The sequence below is a fragment of the Coenobita brevimanus genome, chromosome 1 (assembly GCF_032717465.1).
Source record: "Coenobita brevimanus isolate Jiangsu-jjx chromosome 1, ASM3271746v2, whole genome shotgun sequence".
NCBI classification, from domain to species: domain Eukaryota; kingdom Metazoa; phylum Arthropoda; class Malacostraca; order Decapoda; family Coenobitidae; genus Coenobita; species Coenobita brevimanus.
Genome location: NC_136954.1, coordinates 9,552,327 through 9,573,133, shown reverse-complemented (window position 1 = coordinate 9,573,133; position 20,807 = coordinate 9,552,327). Strand labels below are relative to the sequence as shown.

Genomic DNA, 20,807 nt, shown 5'->3' with positions numbered 1-20,807 from the left:
TTACGCTGGCCTGCTTCGCACGATTCTCTCAGAACGAGAATTTACAAACTTTCTCAACAGTACACAGCAGAGACTAATTACTCACAATTGCTGAATTAGTACTGTTAGCCTCTGGAGAAAGTTACTTCACCCCTGACAATAAATAACTAATACTAATAATAATATCAGGTCCTTGCTGATGCATTAACTCCTAGGTGGCACAACGGATTTTAAGTTAATACAAGACTGGTCTAAGTACCAGTTATGAATAGTAAAACGTCTATGCAAGCTAGGAGCTATGTGGGAAATAAGCTTAATTACGGAGAAATGAAACAAGAGTTTACTTTACATTAAGCTCAAGGAAAAGAACTTAAATTTATTAATTACAAAAATAAATTTAACGTTACATTTCAAATCAAATCAATGAGACGCACTCACTCACTCACACAAAAGCTAAATACTTACGCCTAGGAAAAACACCTTAATTAAACTCTTAAACTAGGATTACAAAAAGGAAATACCGGTCGATGAATGCTATGTATCACCCGGGGTGGGAGGACTGGATTAACTGTCTCAGTGGAGCTTGGGTGCTAGCAACCTCTCACACTTCTTGGAGCACAGGACCTTCCTCCGTCACAACAAACACTCGACTGCCCAAGTCGTGGGAAAGAAAAGCGGAGCACTCGGCCGCATTTTTAACGGTCAAGTGCAAGCAGGGGCGAACAATAAAGAAAACAATAGTATCGCTCAGTACAGCACTTAGTGACGTGCATTAAATCGGTCACCTTTGAAAACAGTGACGAATGTTTTGAAAAGTGTACCCCGAAATGGAGGGAGAAACGGTTAGCTGAGCGATACGCAGTGAGTTTTCCACTAATAGTTCGTGGCTTCTCACAAAAGGGAAATGTCGCGAATTGATTCGTGACACCCTCCTTCACCATTCATTACTATCACATCCTTCCCTTCATAACTCTTTTTTTTCTTTCCTTTCTTAACCCCATCCATATATATCTTCAGCAACCAAGAGGACATAATACAACCTCACCTTACACCAGCACTGATATTAAGTCACCTAGACGCCCACTTACCTCTTCACAAGCCTCACTGTCATAACAACTCTTTACATCATTCAACAGCTATTCATACACACCATACATATGCGAAATCTTTCATAATCCCTCGCGCTTACTCCGTTGTACATTAATTTTTCTCCATATCCATAAATGCCACAAATACCTTACTCACCACAACGTTAACAGCTCGGTCCTCAGGTGTATTTAAGCTCACTAATTAATATACAGGTGACCAGGTGTGGCTGAAGGTGTCAATGGCTGGCATCTCATATTCACAAAGTTAATGACCCCCATTTCTCTCTTCCTCCTTCTCTTCTCTCGTTCCTCCTCATCCTCTATCCACTCCCACTTTTTCTCTTCATACTTCTTTATTCCTCCTCCTCCTCCCCTCCTCTACGTTTTTCCCCTCACCTTTTTCTTTCCCAGTCTCCGTTCCTCGCTCAGTGTGTGTGTGTGTGTGTGTGTGTGTGTGTATATATATATATATATATATATATATATATATATATATATATATATATATATATATATATATACACAGAATAGAATAAGTGACTAAATAAACAGTGGAGAATTTCCAAGCTATCAGGATATACCAGTCAAACAATCACCTACTTCTTCTTCATGTTAATCATGGTCATCATGATCACTGGTGCTTCTTCTTTATAACGTCCCGTCCGCCTATTCCTGCTCCTCCTTCCTGATCCTTTTCGTCCTTTCTATTCCTTCATCTCTTCCTTCCTCTTCCCCACTTTCTCCTTTACCCACCTTCCCCCTCTCTCTAACAATGATTAATGATTATTCACCTCTAACTAACCCTTGTTCTTCGATCTTCCTCCTCCGTCTCCATCATTTTTCCCTCTTTTCAGTTTAACCCGTACTCATCCCAAAATCACTGTCATCACCACGTAGCGATGGTGCCAACACGCCCATTAGCTTTAACAAACACCTTTAGGACTCCCAAACACAAGGCGTTTTAAACCTTTACAGGCTTCTGTTCTTTGTCTTCGAGCGTTTTTGTTCCCAACACCACAATCAAAGAAGTTAAGAACATAACATATAAAAATAATCAGCTAAACTACTAGTTCCTCACTATTCTTTTTTCCTTCTCCAAATGGTTTGTCTCTAAAATAACGTAAGCAATGATTTGTTTCTCTTGCAGAGAACCTTCAGTCTCCAGCAGGTATGATTCATGAAAGACGGATTCTTCGCTCTTTCCGTAAATTCAGGACATTCAAGTATGTATTAAACTACATTTTACTTCAGCATAGCCAAGGTCCCAGTTATCTTATAAAGGTACGTTGTCAAAAAGCCCTCGATCTTTTCCGTTTTTCTTTTAATCTTGGCAACTAATAAATAAATAGATTTTACAAAAATGTACAAAAATGTAGGGATGGCATTGTGAAACAAAAAAAAAAAAAAAAAAAAAGTTCAGGAGAAAGATTGACACGGTATAAGCCCTCATGCAGCACTTTTGATTTTCCCTGGAATGATTATTGCTTCCATGGCCCGGAGCCATCTGGGTGTGCCATGCGCATTAGGGAGGTTATTCTCTCGGGCATGGAAGCATACTGTACATTCCATTCTCATATCCTTTCACTAATGAAAAGAAACCTTCGTTTAATCACGTTTGTTCTAATGCTGTCCACAACAAGGAGAAGGCCTATAAAAGGTACAGGAACCAACACATCGCTGAATCACATCTTTTTTATGTTTCTGCCCGGAATCGTGCTAAGTCTGTCCTTCACTCTGCTAAAAATAATATCATCCGCACTAAATGCTCTCAACTCTCCAACTCGAATTGTTCGCACTCCTTCTGGCACCTTGCCAAAAATCTTTTTAACAACTTTACCTCATCATCCTTCCCTCCTCTTTTCCAGTCTGATGCTCTGTAGCTATTACATCTACTAATAGCAGATCTCTTCGCTCAGACTTTCTCCTCCAATTCCCCTTTAGATGATTCCGGTGTTGTTCCTCCATCACTTACCCCCTCTGACTTCCTCATGGCTGACATTAAAATTTCTTCAGCTGATGTACTTTCTGCCATCACTGGCCTCAATACTAACAAGGCATATAGGCCTGATGGGGTCCCTCCTGTTGTCCTCAAGAACTGAGCTTCTGTGCTTACACCCTGCCTAGGTAAACTCCTTTGTCTTTGTCTATCAACTTGCACCTTTCCTTCTTGCTGGAAGTTTGCTCTCATTCAGCCAGTCCCAAAGAAGAGTGACCATTCCCAACCCTCTAACTATTGCCCAATTGCTTTAACATCCTGTGTCTCAAAAGTTTTCAAGTCTATTCTTAACAGAAAAATTTTAAAGCATCTTTCCTGTCACAATCATCTTTCTGATCGTCAGTATGGGTTCCGACAGGGACGCTCCACTGGCAATCTTCTCACTTACCTTCCAGACTCCTGGTCATCATCCTTTCGGGACTTTGGCGAAAGCTTTGTCATTGTACTTGACATCTCAAAGGCTTTCGATCGAGTCTGGCATAAATCTTTAATTTCCAAACTGCCCTTTTACGGTTTCTATCCTTCTATCTGTGCCTTCATCGCTAGTTTTCTTTCTGGTCGTTCTACTGTATAGCTGCTGTTGTAGACGGCCACTGTTCTTTTCCTAGATCTCTCAACAGTGGTGTTCCTCAGGGCTCTGTCCTATCACCAACTCTCTTCCTTTTATTCATCAATGACCTTCTAAGCTGTACAAGTAATCCTGTCCACTTATACCCTGATGATTCCATCCTTCACCTTTCCATTCGGTTCCCGCACCGTCCATCTCAGCAGTTACTTCAACAAACAAGGGATGAGGCTATGGTACACCTAATGTCTGACTTGGCTCATATCTCTTACTGGGGTAAAAGTAATCTTGTTGTTTTAATGCATCAAAAACTGAGTTCTTACACCTATCAAGCCGACAAAACTTTCCACAAGAGTACCCACTAATGTTTAATAATATCCAGCTCAATCCTGCATCATCCTTAAACATACTTGGGGTTTCATTCACTCGGGACTTATCTTGGAAAGATCATATTACATCTCTTGTAAAATCTGCTTCCAAGAGATTAGGTGTGCTAAGCCAAGGCCTTCTTTTAGAAGGCCTTGGCTAAACCGACTCCATACCTTCTTTACCCCTGCACAGTTGTTGACTTCATACACAGGTTTTTTTCGCCCCTGTGTGGAGTATAACTCTCATGTGTGGGGAGGCTTCCCACATACAGCTCTTCTGAATAGGGTGAAGTCAAAGGATTTTCGTCTCATTAACTCTCCTCTTACGGGCTCCCTTCAACCTCTGTCTCTTTGCTGCACTGTTACATCTTTATCTCTTTTCTATCGCTACTTCAATGATCACTGCTCCTCTGAACTGTCTGCTTGCATCCTTCCACCTTTACGACGGGCGCGTAGCACCCGCCTATCAACAAACTCTCATCCTTTTTCTGTCTAACTCTCTAATGCAAGCGTTATCCGTTACCCCCAGCCTTTCAATTATGCAATAGGTCAACTCTGGAACTGTCTCCCTCTGTCTGTATTTCCTAATTCCTATGATCTACAGTCTTTAAATCGCAGTGTGTCCAGGCACCCCGAAATGAACTGATCCTGAATTTGGCTCTCTTTTGTATTGCTTGAGTTTTTTCTTGGAAGGAACGGTTTGTGGGCTCCTGGCCTTTGGTTCCTTCTTCCTTGCATAAAAAAATAAAATGTAACCCAATCCCTGCATTATTTTATTTTTTTTCACTGCACTACAAGCACTATTTTTGTGCAGAAGTTTTATAAATGTAAGTGTAATCTGGAAGAAAAGTGTTGTGGATATTATGGTAATACTATTCCTTTACCATGCAATATATCAAACATGTCATTAAAAAAAATCATGTGCTAATACTGCCTACACACATTTTTTTTTTTCAGTGTCATTAGTTCACATTCATATTTGTTACGAACTATATCTTCATAATTCATAAACATGTAAAATAAACTACAGTATATATAATCTTTAGATAAATCTTCTGGGAATTAAGTAGCAGTGAATGGTATCTGGAAGGTGTTGGCTTAAGAATAATGCGTACCGTTGCCCTCTTCCTCTACTCCTCCTTTATTTCATCTCTCTTCATCCACCTCCATATTCTTACCAGTTATCCTCATCCTCCACTTCCATTTTCTCTTCCTTCTTTCTCTACCCTTTCTTCCATCATATCCTCTCCTACACTTTACCTCTTTCCTCCTCCATCTCCTCCCTCCTTACCTAATGCCAGCCTCATCTTAAGATCGTCTCCCCAGCACACAATATAAACACAGAAATTAAACTAGAATGGCACTCAGTAGAGCGCATACATCCGCCAACGCCCTATCTCGCAATGTTAAAGAAAGTGAAAAAAAAAAAAAAAAAAAATCCTGGAAATCCGTCCGGTAGTTTTTGTGTTTTTGTGTAATCTTGCTCAAAAACCAACCAACCAACCAACCAACAAACAAACGGAGAGGGTTGAAAACATAACCTCCTTGGCGGAGGTAATAATAAGTAAATAAGTAATGCAGGTACTCACATTTTCCGGGAACCAGGGCGTAACGAAGGGCATCTGGAAGGTGTTGGCGTAGGAGTGGAGCGTATCGAAGCTGTCAGGCTGGACCGACCCGACCATCGCCCACACAGGCCGCGAGAACTGACGGCAGACTGGGGGAGAGAGGAAAACTAGATTAGCAAGAGAAAATCATCATCATCATCATCATCATCACCATAATCACCACCACCATACCCTCCTTCCCACTCAAGGATGGGTTGACAGTGACCAGAAAACAAGGAAAGATAAAATAGGAACAATAAGTCAAAACTCGAGGCGGTAGAGAGGTCAGAAGCCAACTTAAAAAATAATGCAGATGTCTGAACCCAATAACTAACACGAGACCAAATCTTCATCAGGGCAGGTAAGAGTAATGACCCAACACACAAACCTCCTTATCTCCTATCTACCCTCCTCACCGTAACTTATCATTACCTCTCTGGGCCTTGCTTTTTCTAGGATACATAAAAGGTGTCTTAGTCCCTAGTCTTTTTCAATTTATTTTCCATATCACTCCTTAATATTCCCTTGTAAGCTCTATTATTAATATCGTTTTACTATCAATATAGCTTGGACCAGTAGCATACATGGCGATATTGCGGGATGATGTGTTGAAAAAATCGCTAAGGTAGAGATGTTACGGGATATCCAAAGGCACTTAGGAATAATCCTCTAGTTGTCAAGTAAACAATAACCTAACTCACCACATTCATGCTACAGATTCTCTCTCTCTCTCTCTCTCTCTCTCTCTCTCTCTCTCTCTCTCTCTCTCTCTCTCTCTCTCTCTCATGTGCTAACTTATTCTCTTTTGCCCTGTATCCGTTACGTGCTGGGTGTGTTTTTAATATCACGTGTGTGTTTTACCTGAAGGAACACGTACGTCTGTACTGCGTTCCTGTTCCGATGCCTTTGTGTTACGTGTCTTTCTTGTGTCGTTTCTTATGAGCGAACTTGGATTCTCTCTGTCTTCTGTGCCTTTTATGTATAATAATAATAATAATAATAATAATAATATGAAAAATAAAAAAAAAAATTAGCTGCTGCTGCTACTACTTCGACTATTACAACAAAAACAACAACTATTACTACTACTACTATTATTACTACTACTACTATTATTAGTAATAATATAACAAATACTGTTCAACACAAACTTCTTTTCCATGGTCTGCTGCTACACGGGTGATCTAAATCTAAACCCAGGTTAAAAAGAGAAAAAAAAATCAATAAAGCCAAAAAAAAAAAAAAAAAAAAGGCAATAATATAAAGGAAAAAAGAACTAGCTCTCTGGTATAAACCTCATGAATTTTTACGGAAACAGGAGTTTGCAGGGGTGGGGGCAAAATAATATACATATATACATAGTGGCTACGACTGGATGGCGGGGGGATGCGAGAAGGAAGGGGGGAGGGGGTTACGAGATCGGAGGGGGTGGGTAGATGCGGTATGGGTGGGGGAGGGGGATGCGAGATGGGAGGGGGAAGGGGGTTGCGAGAGGGGAGAGGGAAGAGCGATGCGAGAGGGGAGGGGGAGGGGGGTTGCTAGAGGGGAGGGGGATACGAGAGGAAAGGGGAAGGAGGAATGTGAGAGGGAAGGGAGAGGGAGAGGGAACCTAAGTGAAGAGGGAGGTGGCTGGAGGGAAAAAATGGTGGGAGGCTTGAGAGAGGAAAGGGGAACAAAAGGTGTGGTGGGGAGATGAGGATAAGGGAAAGTGATGGCAGGGGATATGAGGGAATATGAGTTGGAGGGGGCTGGGGGGGGGAGGAGGGTGAGTGAGGGGCACCTTGCCAAAAACCTTTCTAACAACTTTACCTCATCATCCTTCCCTCCTCTTTTCTACTCTGATGGCTCTGTAGCTATTTCTTCTACTGATAAAGTAGATCTCTTCACTCAGATTTTCTCCTCTAATTCCACCTTAGATGATTCCGGTGCTGTTCCTCCATCACTTCCCCCCTCTAACTTCCTCATGGATGACATTAAAATTTCTTCAGCTGATGTATTTTCTGCTATCACTGACCTTAATACTAACAAGTCATATGGGCCTGTGGAGTCCCTCCTGTTGTCCTCAAGAACTGTGCTTCTGTGCTTACACCCTGCCTAGGTAAACTCTTTTGCCTTTGTCTTTCAACTTGTACCTTTCCTTCTTGCTGGAAGTTTGCTCTCATTCAGCCAGTCCCAAAGAAGGGTGACCATTCCCAACCCTCTAAGTATCGTCCAATTGCTTTAACGTCCTGTGTCTCAAAAACTTTCGAGTCTATTCTTAACAGAAAAATTTTAAAGCATCTTTCCTATTACAGCCTTCTTTCTGATCGTCAGTATGGGTTCCATCAGGGGCACTACACTGGCGATCTTCTCACCTACCTTTCAGACTCCTGGTCATCATCATTTCGGGACTTTGGCGAAAGCTTTGCCATTGCACTTGACATCTCAAAGGCTTTCGATCGAGTCTGGCATAAATCTTTAATTTCCAAACTGCCCTCTTACGGTTTCTATCCTCCTATCTGTACCTTCATCTAGAGCTTCCTTTCTGGTCGTTCTATAGCCGCTGTTGTAGACGGCCATCGTTCTTCTAGATCTATCAACAGTGGTGCTCCTCAGGGCTCTGTCCTATCGCCAACTCTCTTCCTTTCATTCATCATAGATCTTCTAAGCTGTATATCTAATCCTATCCACTCGTACGCTGATGATTCCACCCTTCACCTTTCTATTAGGTTTCCATCTCAGCAGTTACTTCAACAAACACGGGATGAGGCTATGGAACACCTAATGTCTGACTTTGCTCGTATCTCTGTCTGGGGTAGAAAAAATCTGGTTGCTTTTAATGCATCAAAGACTCAGTTTTTACACCTATCAACCCGTCAAAATCTTCCACAGGAGTACTCACTAATGTTTAATAATATTCAGCTCAATCCTGCATCATCCTTGTACATGTTTGGGGTTTCATTCACACGGGACTTATCTTGGAGAGATCATATTGCATCTCTTGCAAAATCTGCTTCCAAGAGATTAGGTGTGCTAAGCCGACTCCGTGCCTTCTTTACCCTTGCACAGCTGTTGACTTTATTCAGGGGTTTTATTCGCCCCTGTTTAGAGTACAATTCTTATGTGTGGGGAGGCTCCCCATATTCAGCTCTTCTCAATAGGGTGAAGTCAAAGGCTATTCGTTTCACCAACTCTTCTCCTCTTACTGGCTCCCTTCAACCTCTGTCTCTTCGCTGCACTGTTGCGTCTTTATCCCTTTTCTATCACTACTTCAATGGTCACTGCTCCTCTGAAATGTCTGCTTGCATCCCTCCACCTCTACACCGGGTGCTACCTTTTCTGTCCAACCCTCTAATGCAAGAGTTGACCTTTACTCGCAGTCCTTCATTTATGCAACAGGTCAACTCTGGAACTGTCTTCTTCTGTCTGTATTTCCTACTTCCTATGACCTCCAGTCTTTCAACCTCAGTGTGTCCAGGCATCTCTAAATGAATGGATCTTGAATTTGGCTCTCTTTTGTATTGTTTTTTTTTTTCTTGGAAGGAACATTTTGCGGGCTAAGCCTTTGGTTCCTTCTTCCTCGCATAAAAAGAAAAAATGAGCTGAGAGGGGAGGAGGAGTGTAAGAGCAAAGGGGAAGGGATAAGATGGGAAGAGGGAAAGGAAAGAAAAAGGGAATGTGTGAGACAGCAAGAAGACACAATTGAAAAGGATGAGAGGGGGAGAGACGGAGAGCATGGGGGAGAAAGGGAGGTGGGGTAAAGGAAGAGATGGAAGGGGAACTAGAGGGAAGAGGGAGAAGGGATTGTGTCTACCTCTCCTCATCTTCATCATAGCATAACTTTCAAATCTCTCTCTCTCTCTCTCTCTCTCTCTCTCACACACACACACACACACACACACACAAAGGAATGTTGGTTATTACTCGCTGCTCAGGAAGAGAAAGACGAGGGGGTAAGGTGGACAAGGGGAAGGATGGAGAGAAGAAAGAAGGGACGAATGGAGGGGGGTGGCAGGAGTGAGAGGAAAGAAGGGGAGTGGTGAGGGGGGAGGTAAAGTAAGGAGGTGAAGAGGAGGGAAGAAAAGATGAAAAAGAGGTGAGTATTGCTTATATCTTAAATCTATTGTCTCAATCTCATCTTTTACAAAAACAAACGTATATATTTACACAGACTGTATATAAGCAACTGCACACATGATCCCTATGCTTTGCGCCGAGGGAGATGGGGAGGAGGAGAACTTAGAGTAAAGGGAGGAGGGAAGAAGGAAGAGGAATGAAAGGAGGGGAAAGGAGGTAGGGCATGGGGCAGTAAGTCTCCCCTTATTTCAATCCAGCCTCCCCTGGTAACATGCTCAAGCTCCAGTGACTTACTATACGCTAAATATAATCACCTGGAGTTATGTGCAATACTACTCTTCCACGTCACCAAAGAGTTAATGATACTCTACCTTTTTTACTCCAACTTGGCTTAAAACTACCATCTCTCATCTTGAATGCTGAGAGGTAACAATAGAATAACACCAGAATATGATGCTAGTCACGAAGAAAAGCTGTGGAAAGGATGTACAGTAGAGCCATGGTATTGTCTTATTCTGCCACTGAGCAAAATGAAACAAGCTGCCAAAAGACCAACACCTGGCCATGTAAAGGCAAAAAGGATTTAGTAATATCATTTTTAGAATCCTATAATTACAAACGATTAAATAAGGTCTTTTGGTTTAAGCCTCGAAAATACTATACTTCTTTCACTTTTACTTGGCTCACATTTTTCTCCTTTCGCTACTTATTTCACGTAGCTCAGTGGCAGAAAAATAAAATGCTGTCTATATCCTCTCCACAGCACTTCTTCGTGAGCAGCATCGTATTCCAGAGTTAGACTATTGTTACAACTCAGCATTCAAGATGGAGCGATGGCAGTTTTAGGCCAAGTCTGGGTAAAAAGGGTTAAAAAGATGGCACCACCATGACAGGGCTATCCTTTTCAACGCGTTAGACGCACTTTGATTTACATATGCAGGCTGAACCATATAATTCAAGTGAGAAAAACTCGAGCATTCCCAAGATATACTGTGACAGTTTGGGCCATCAGACTTTTATAATTTATCTCACCTGAACAAAATTGTCTTAAAGCAGCCAGAATCAACTTACTATGTGTCTAAAGAAGGCTAGTAAGCTAACATGTAGGGGCCAAAGATTTTTATTCTTGCAATCTGCTAACAAGTCTATTTAGCTTAGTATAACAAATGTGAGGGGCAGGAGAGGGGCGCTTTCGTGCGGTGGCCCTGACATAGTTGTATGGTTCCACTGCCTGGTTATGCAAACGTTCCTCAACTCCCCAACACCTGATAGGGTGATGGTGGAGTGCATGAAGGGGGGCAGATTCAACCTGCAGTATACTGGGTTCACAATCAGATGGAAAACAACAAAAAATTACCATCACCACCACCATTACTACTACTACTACTGCTACTACTACAACCACTACTACTACTACTACAACCACTACTACTACTACTACAACCACTACTACTACTACTACAACTACTACTACTACTAATGCGAGGGGCCTTTCCTATGACGAATAAAATCGTTCCATAGCAGCACAAATGTATTAAAAAGGAGGTCACCAAGATTCAAAGTGGACGAACTCAGCTACACTCACATTATTTCACTGACGACGATTTCCATCTCCAAAAACGAATAAAAGCCTCCGAAGGTAGCAAGAATACAAGAGGTGAAATTTCAGTCGTCGCTTGAGGTTTATTTAAGACGATTTTACTGCAGGCTACAGTTGATCCATTCGGTAAAAATTCTACCCCACCCCAAATATAATCGTTAAGAGGTATCAAATATGCAACGGAAATGACGTCCGGCTATTTCTGGCCAAGTCCAGTCAGTCTTATGCAACTTTAAAGAGATCTGTTATGCTGTAGTGAATAATAATGGCTATATTTAACCCCATCATTTTCTGAACTCCATCCTACTCTGAAAATAATTTAGAGACAATGAATAGAATGAACGCAACATCCCCTTTTCCCTCATCGTCATTCTTTCTGCCTCTCCTTCTCCTCTACTTTCCTGTTCCCTCTCCCCCTTTCTCTCTCTCTCTCCCTCCTTCCCATCCATTAATTCGGCCAATTCTCACCCTACGCTACGCTCTGACACCCTTCATCATCCCTCACTTCTCTCTCATGTCCCCCTTCTCCCTTCCCCCCACCTCTCTCTCTCTCTCTCTCTCTCTCTCTCTCTCTCTCTCTCTCTCTCTCTCTCTCTCTCTCTCTCCCCTCTTCCTTCTCCCTTGTCCCCCTCTAATCTCCATCTTGCCTCCCCACTACCCTCTATTCCCTCCTCTCTGCTCTTATCACCCCCCTCACTTCCCCTCTCCCCCCTACACACCTCACCCCTCTGCCTCCTCTCCTATCACAGCACAGTTCTCTTATTTGGGGGGCATCCTTAACCACTAAAAAAAAAAAAAAAGGGGGGGAGGTCATAAGGAAACTGGCTGGTGGTAGCAAGAGAAAATGGCCCACTATATTGAACGAGTTAAATATAGTTATGTTTAATTACGGAACTGCTGCTTGAACTGGATTAATTTATTTGTATAGCTATTTTATTTATGCCTTTCTAATATCAACATTACCCGAATCATGGGCATACAATAGAATTTTAAATTGTAACAGGCCAGATAAATCGTTAAGGAAGATGTGTTACGACAGTCCCCAAGGCAGCGAGAGGACGCTACTCCATGGATTGTGTCGCGTGAAGGGAATATTAATCTGGGGTGACGAGGGAGATGACCTGGGGTGAGACGAGGGGAGATTAATAGGAGTGAGGGGTGATTTATTGGGTGGCAAAGCGTGAAATGGGGACAAGGGGAGATTAATAGGGGTGAGGGGTGATTTACTGGGTGGTAACGCATGAAATGGGGACGAGGGGTGATTTATTGGGTGGTAAGGCGTGAAATGAGGTGGGAGTATGGGAGGAGGTGGAGTAAGTGAAATATTTTTGGGATGAGGGGAGTGTGTAGGAGTAAGAGGAGGGGAGAAAGAGGGGAGGAAGTGGTAGAAGAGAGCAGATGGGTAGAGGTGAAGTGAATGGATGGGGGGGTGCAGGGGTAAGAGAAGGGGAGCAAGAGGGGAGGAAGGGGTAGAAGAGAGAATATGGGCAGGGGTGAAGTAGGGGGAAGGGTGAGGGGAAAGTAAGAGAGGGGAGAAATGACACAGGGTAGAGGTGTGAGGAAGGGAAGAAAAATGAAGGGAGGGGTAATGGGTAGGGAAATGAAGGGAGGGGTAAAGGGTAGGGGAATGAAGGGGTAATGGGTACGGGAATGAAGGGAGGGGTAATCGGTAGGGAAATGAAGGGAGGGGTAATGGGTAGGGGAATGAAGGGGGGGTAAAGGGTAGGGGAATGAAGGGAGGGGTAATCGGTAGGGAAATGAAGGGAGGGGTAATGGGTAGGGGAATGAAGGGAGGGGTAAAGGGTAGGGGAATGAAGGGAGGGGTAAAGGGTAGGGGAATGAAGGGGTAATGGGTAGGGAGATGAAGGGTGAGGTAATGGGTAGGGGAATGAAGGGAGGGGTAATTGTTAGGGAAACGAAGGGAGGGGTAATTGGTAGGGGAAAGATTGGAGGGGTAATCAGTATGGGAATGAGGGAGGGGAATGAGTAGGGGAATGAGGGAGGGTAATGGGTAGGGGAATGAAGGGAGGGGTAATGGGTAGGGGAATAAGGGGAAAGGTAATGAGTAGGAGAAGAAGGAGAGGGACAATGCGTTGCGGAAAGTAAAGGTGAGGAATTGGGATATAGGAGGGATAGTGAAAGAAAGTAAGACGGCGTGAAGTGATGGGGTGAAGGTAAAAACGAGAGAGAGAGAGAGAGAGAGAGAGAGAGAGAGAGACAGACAGACAGACAGACAGACAGACAGACAGACAGAGACATACAGACAGACGGACAGACAGAGACAGACAGAGTTGAAGTGAGTCAAAGGAGGTGGTTCTGGTGAGGTGGCTGGAGTCAGGGGGTGGGATGGCTGAGATAAGATAAGGGGTATTGGAACGACGTGAGGTGAGGCTGTCTGGCCCTCAGTTGACGACAGAAAGCAGTTGACGACAGAAAGCTTAACTAAATTATTCTCGTTACCGAATGTCAATTTTTGTCTCAGCAAACAAGTGGCCAGTTATCGTTCAAAAACAGTCTCCCGAATCTTTACAAGACGACAGAAATATCACCTTTTATTCTTGCTGTTACTAAGCAATTTTATTCATCTTCATACTAAATTGGTTAACGTAATTATAAATATTTAATTAAAGCATATTTCGGATAAGACAGGTCAAGTGTCTCGCGTATCGAATTTAAGTTAAAAAAGATAAAAAAAATCCAATTGGCCAGTAAGCCGCGTCTTCTCTAATTCACTCTCTCTCCGAAGTTGAGTGGAAAAAAGTTTCCTGACATTATACATATATATATATATATATATAAGCTACCGAAAAGAGTATGGTGTTACTGGTGTAGTTATAAAAGAAGTCCTGGTTCAAACACTCAGAAAAAAAAAAAAAAAAAACAGGATAAGACAAATGAACTTTTATCCCCATCCACCTCTCCTTCAGCAAGGGAAAAAAAAAAAAAAAACTATTGTACTCAAGACATAATACGCAAACAGCAAGTAAATGCTAGTTTACTACGACACATACAGACGAACTGAAACAATACACAATGACTCTGACTCTAAACTGAATGTTCTCGATATCGAATATTCTCATCTTTGCCTTACCCGGAATCCATCCACAAAGTTGGTTCTAAATCGAATGAAAACTCTTCCTGCTGACTTTGACATGTCATCTTCTTTGAGTTACTGTTCTCAAAAGCATTAGCTCAACCCCTTGGCTGACCTTCAGCCATTCCACCAAGTTTTTTTCTAATAAGATGAAAGCTGTTTTAGTCAGTTGTTGTTCACACCAGATACACAACTGTCGACCTTTGATTTTCCTCTGTGGCTTTGGCATCTGACCGAGTATTCTCAGAAGCGATTCTCTTCGTTCTTGTTTTACCCTCAGTCTTCCCACCATGATTGGTCTACATTGCATTAAAACTTTTCATTTTACCTTACTCTGTGACCTTGACTTTTGATCTACTGTTCTCCAAAACAACAGGTCAACAACGCCTTGGCTCTTGACCTGTTGACCTCACCTATGTAATCTTAGGCCCGCCACACATCCTCGGCAAGGACGGCAATCTATCTCCGGAAGAGAAACAGGATCCCATGCTCTCGCAAAGATCGACTGAGAGGGATCCAACACCGACGTAAACAGAATTAGTGGATGCGATTGTCTTTCATCACACCGAGTAGGATCAGGCCTTGTTTCCATCCCCCCCACCCAAACACCCTTCTTGCCCTACGTCACACTTCACACACTCTCCTTCACACTATACCCTACTGCACTCCCAATCCTCCCTACCTCCCTTGATCCTTGTACCCTATCTCCCTTATACTCCACCGTCCCCTCCCTTGCACCTTGCTTTAACTCCCTCGTATTCTACCTTGCCTTGCACCATACCCTACCTCCCTCATACTTCATCCTCACTCCCCTCCTCCCTTACTCTCCACCCTATACTACCTCACATCCCACCCTCTCTCTCTTCCACCTCATCCACCCATCCTCCCGTGCACACCCCACCACCCTCATCTCTTTACCCATCACCCTCCCTCCCTCATACTGTTCTTCCCTACCTCCTACACCATTCTGCCTGGTTCTCTCACACCCCACTAACCGTCACTCCCTCCTCCACATCCTCCCTCCCTTCCTCCCTCACACACCACCCCCCTTCCCTCTACCATCCACACACAAGGTAAACCCACACACTCAACCATCTATCCTTCCTCCTCTCATTGTCTCTCTGGTGTGTATATATATATATATATATATATATATATATATATATATATATATATATATATTGTTACGGAACAGAGAAAGATAATGTACACTTTAAGTGAGAATACTAAAAATCACTACTGTCCCGTAAAGTTCCAGGTTCAAAACAAAGGAGTTAGGTAAAATTACAAGTTAAAGTTTAATGCTCAAACTAACAACAAAACATTCAGGACTCATAAGGATAATGTAATGGCAAAAAACAGGTTAAATATATGGTTAACTGCAATAGCCTCTATTAACACGAAATTAGCATGAGTAAATTTATCTAAGTCAGCCCTGTTAAAATGAGATACCAGATAATACTCAGTGAATGCCAGATATATTATTACAGATACAAAATATTATTAATGATGGCTGACAATAAGAATCTTACATAAATCACAAAAACCTTACTAGGCCTAAGAACTAACCTTAAGCTACACAGTACAAGAAAAAATGCAACAACAGTTATACTCAAATTACACAGCTGCTAGATGGTTGGAGACTTCCTGAGCACTCACAATAATAACTGTACAGGGGAGGACAGAGATGTGAACAAAATGAGGAGTAGATCTAAGTGGCAATAATGCAGAGACAGCTCATTATATAGGGGCCAGCAGAGCTTGCTACAACTTGTAAGAAGGACGCGCAAATGAAGCCATGGGGACAAAGAGTTGACAATCCCGCTCTGAACAACAGAATGAACGACTTACTCTACTATAACGGTAGAAGGGGGGAGTGAGGTAGAACACGCTCGTGATCAAACATGCAGCATACTGTGCGTTAAAATTACACAAAGGATGATGAAATCATAGGCTATGTAACACCTCCCCACAAAGAAAAAAGAAATTTACAAAGGAAATTTCTTATTACTCTAAAACAATCTGTCTATAGTCTAGATAAGCAATCTGCAATAACATTTTCTTTCCCCTTGACATGTTGTATGTCTAATGAATACTCCTGAAGAAATAGACTCCATCTTGTCAATCTCTGATTTTTATCTTTAAACTTACTAAGGAATTTCAGTGGGTTATGATCGGTATAAATGACTATGGGGTCAAAACCAGAACACAAATAAAATGAAAAATGCTGTAAACCCAAAATCAAGGCCAAAAGCTCTTTCTCAATAGTGGAGTAGTTCTTTTGAGGTGGAGTGAACTTCTTACTGTAATAAGATACAGGGTGTTCAATACCCTGATCATCCTCTTGCAGCAAAACAGCCCCAGCTCCTGTATCACTTGCGTCAACAGCCATCTTAAAAGGCTTAGCAAAATTTGGAGTAGCGAGCACTGGCTGACTTAATAGGATAGCTTTAAGTTTCTTGAAAGAGGATTCACAGTTATCGGTCCAGACAAATTTAACTCCCTTTTTCAGTAGGTCTGCAAGTGGTGATACAAGAATTGAAAAGTTAAGAACAAATCTCCTGTAATAACCTACCATTCCCAAAAATCTCTGTAGCTCTTTCCTACTTTTAGGTCTGGGAAGATCACTTATAACCTGAACCTTAGCTCCTGGTGGTGCAACATGTCCATCACCAATTACATACCCAAGGTGCTGAACTTTAGCTTGACCAAACTCACACTTTGATAAATTAGCTACAAGATTTGCCTGAACTAAACGCTCAAGAAATTTACTGACATGGCATAGGTGATCTTTCCAGTTGTCACTGAAGATTAATACATCATCAATATAAACAACACACCCTGCCAAACCCTCTGTTACAACATTCATGAGCTTCTGAAATGTGGCTGGTGCATTTTTCATACCATATGGCATTACAGAACAGGCAAAAGTCTTTCCTAGTGTTACAAAACATGAGATCTCCCTAGCACGTTCAGTCATAGGTACTTGACAATATCCCTTTAACAAATCAAACTTACTTATGTACCTAGCCTTTCCGATCTTGTCTATGCAATCTTCCACACGAGGGAGAGGGTAAGTGTCTGTTTTGGTTATCTGATTAACACGTCTGTAGTCGATGCAAAGCCGCTGTGACCCACCTAGCTTAGGGACTAGAGTGACAGGAGAACTCCACTCGCTCTGACAGGGCTCAATCATCTTGTGGTCCAACAGGTAGCCAAGCTCCTTCTGGATGAGAGGAACTTTCACTGGGTTCACACGGTAAGGAGGCAATTTGATTAGCTTTGCGTCTCCAACATCGACATCATGCATCAACACAGTGGTTCTTCCTGGAGTGGCACGGAACACTTGCGGGTACTCCTGCAGTAATGCCGAAAACTCCTGCCTTTCCTCGGGAGGTAGATGAGAAAGCTTAGTCTGGAGATCATTCATGATATCAGGATTCTTCCCCAAACTGTCACTCAGGCTCATACTGCATGGGAGAGCTTCATTTGCAGACTCGGGTGGAACAGTTACAGTGCAGACTGGGTTATTTTCGTCCCGCCTGTGATATAACTTTAGCATGTTGATGTGACAAAGTTGCTTGTTCTTTCTACGATCTGGTGTGGCGATGACATAGTTGACCATCACTGAGTTTCTTCTCCACGAAATAAGGACCACTAAACTTGGCTTGAAGAGGTTGCCCATGAACCGGTAGCAGAATCAAAACCTGATCTCCTGGCTGAAAGTGGCGTAACCTGGACTTCTTATCATACCAAGTCTTCATCTTCTCCTGAGCAGCTCCTAAATTCTCTCTCGCCAGCTGTAAAGCAGTGGACAGCCGTTCTTTGAACTTCATCACATACTCCAGCAGGTTGACGTCATCTTCCTCCGACAGCCAGCATTCCTTGAGTAACTTAAGGGGTCCTCTTACTTCATGGCCAAACAGTAGTTCAAAGGGTGAGAAGCCCAGTGATTCATTTGGAGATTCTCTTGCAGCAAACACAACGAATGGTAAGACCTTTATCCCAGTCTTTCTGATGTTCCAAACAGTATTTCTTGAGCATCGATTTGAGTGTCTGATGATATCTCTCCAACGCTCCTTGGGTCTGGGGATGGTAAGCTGAAGACGTGATCTGGGTGATGCCCAACTCTTTCAGAGACTGCTTGAAAACATTTGACATGAAATTACTTCCCCGGTCTGACTGTACCTCCTTGGGCAGACCAAACTTTGTGAAGAACCCTAGCATTTCCTTAACCACGTTCTTTGCTGAGGTATTTCTAAGTGGAATGGCTTCAGGATAACGAGTAGCCATATCAATCAGGGTCAACACATAAGAAAATCCTGAAGAAGTCTTAGGAAGAGGGCCCACAATATCCACCAACACACGGGTGAATGGCGCCTCAAAAGGAGGAATGGGAACTAGAGGTGCAACCTTTTCGGTCTGATTACACTTCCCCACAACTTGACAGGTGTGACAAGACTTACAATACCAGGAAACATCCCTGAAGATACCTGGCCAATAGAAGTGTTTCAAAATGCGTGCCACAGTCTTCCTCACTCCAAGGTGTCCTGCCAAACTGGAATCATGAGCCACTCTAATGATATCCTGCCTACAAACACGAGGGATGACAACTTGATGTACAACCTCCCATTCACAGTCGGCTGATGCTGTTGGGGGTCTCCACTTCCTCATAAGTACTCCTGACCTTACATAATAACAATTAGAAGCACCGGCTGACTCTTCTTCACTGTAAGCAGAGTTAGCTAGACCTTTCAACTCAGGGTCAGCAACCTGCAACTCAACCAACTCTTGACGAGACAAATTATCAACACTACGGGGTACTGCCTCATCTGGTGAGTGGTCCAAATCAGCAAGAAAAGTGTCAGCTAGGATAACATCATCATCATCATTATCCTCTAAATCACCAGTAACTTTAGACTTAGCCCTAGTGACAGCACATGCAGGGAACACATCAGGGACATCACAATCATGGGACGCAGCCACTGGCTCACTAGACAACTGAGGAGCTGGACACACTTGACTTCCACCAATATCATTTCCGAGTAAGAAAGTTACACCTGACATTGGGAGTGTCTCAACCAACCCAACCATAACGGAACCATTAACAAAACCAGACTCTAAATTCACTCTGCACAGAGGGACAGAGAAGTAATTATTCCCTACACCTTGTAAGATTACAGTTTCATCAGAGGAATTAACATTAGAGCCTAGAACACTGGTCAGCATAAGGGATTGGCAAGCACCTGTATCACGATATATTTTAACTGATTTCCTGTCATTACTGTCCAGAGGACTGACAAAACCATCAGACAGGAAATTAGTACATGAACTCTTGAGAGTGTCACCCACGTTACTGCTCAAAAGAGGAGCTCCATCATGAGAATTTAAGTTACCCCTCAAAGCAGGTTCAGTTAACTCAGTTAAAGAATTCTGGGAACTCTCAAGAATGGACACTAGACCAATTGACTGAATATTTAAAGACTCCTTTTTGTTCACATCACGCTGTCTCCTGAAACATTTCTCCGTAGTATGACCAAGCTTACTACAATAAGTACATTTACTTTTCTGAAATCTAGAGGTGGAGCTGGTATTTACTTCCTGAGAAACATCATCTTTATTCTCTTTCCTGTTACCTGTACTCTGAGTAGAGGCAACGTACTTACTCTCAGCTTTCCCTTTTTCTTTAGAATATCTCTTGTGAGTGAGAACATATTCATCAGCTAAAACTGCAGCATCAGACAAATTATCTATTCTTTTCTCATCAAGATATAGGCTTACATCTTTGTAAATACACCTTTTGAAGTCCTCCAGCAAAATCATCTGCTTAAATTTACCAAAATCAGAATCCACATTCTTAGAATTTAACCACTGCTCTAACAGATCTTTGATTTTTGCATACTCAACATGGGATTGCTTATCTTGCTTGTAAGTTGTCCTAAATTTTACTCTATAGGCTTCATGAACAAGCTCATAGGCCTTAAGAATCAAGCTCTTAACTACATCATAATTATCAGATTGATCCTGAGGCAAAGATGCATAAGTTACTTGAGCTTTACCGGTGAGAACAGTTTGAAGGAGTACTGACCAATACTTTTTGGGCCAATTAAAACCTGTAGCTACCCTCTCAAACAACTGAAAATACTTTGTTAAACCAGATTCATTAAAAGGAGGGACAAGTTTAACATTTTTAGCCACATCAAAATCATCAGAGCTAGATGATCCAGTTCCACCTTGTTTCATGCGATACTCATGGTCTGCCTGAATCATAGCAATTTCAACTTGTGTCTCAGCCTCCTTAACACGAGCCTGAAACTCCGCCTCCTTAGCCTGAGACTCCGCCTCCTTAGCCTGAGACTCCGCCTCCTTAGCACGAGCCTCCTGCAGGGCTAGCTGTAACTTAGCTAATTCAATCTGCGTTTGCTCATCTGGAAGAGTTACATTAAACAAGCTT

At 42.6% G+C, this 20,807-nt stretch overlaps 1 protein-coding gene across 1 annotated transcript in view; it reads right to left on the bottom strand.

Moving 5' to 3' along the window:
* The window catches only part of LOC145413995 (glutamate receptor 1-like), an 802,643-nt gene that overhangs the window by 726,171 nt on the left and 55,665 nt on the right, over nt 1-20,807 (bottom strand). Inside the window, exon 6 of the mRNA XM_080283586.1 lies at nt 5,586-5,713. Within this exon, the coding sequence (XP_080139712.1) occupies nt 5,586-5,713 (128 nt within the window). The remainder of the gene's footprint in view (nt 1-5,585; nt 5,714-20,807) is intronic.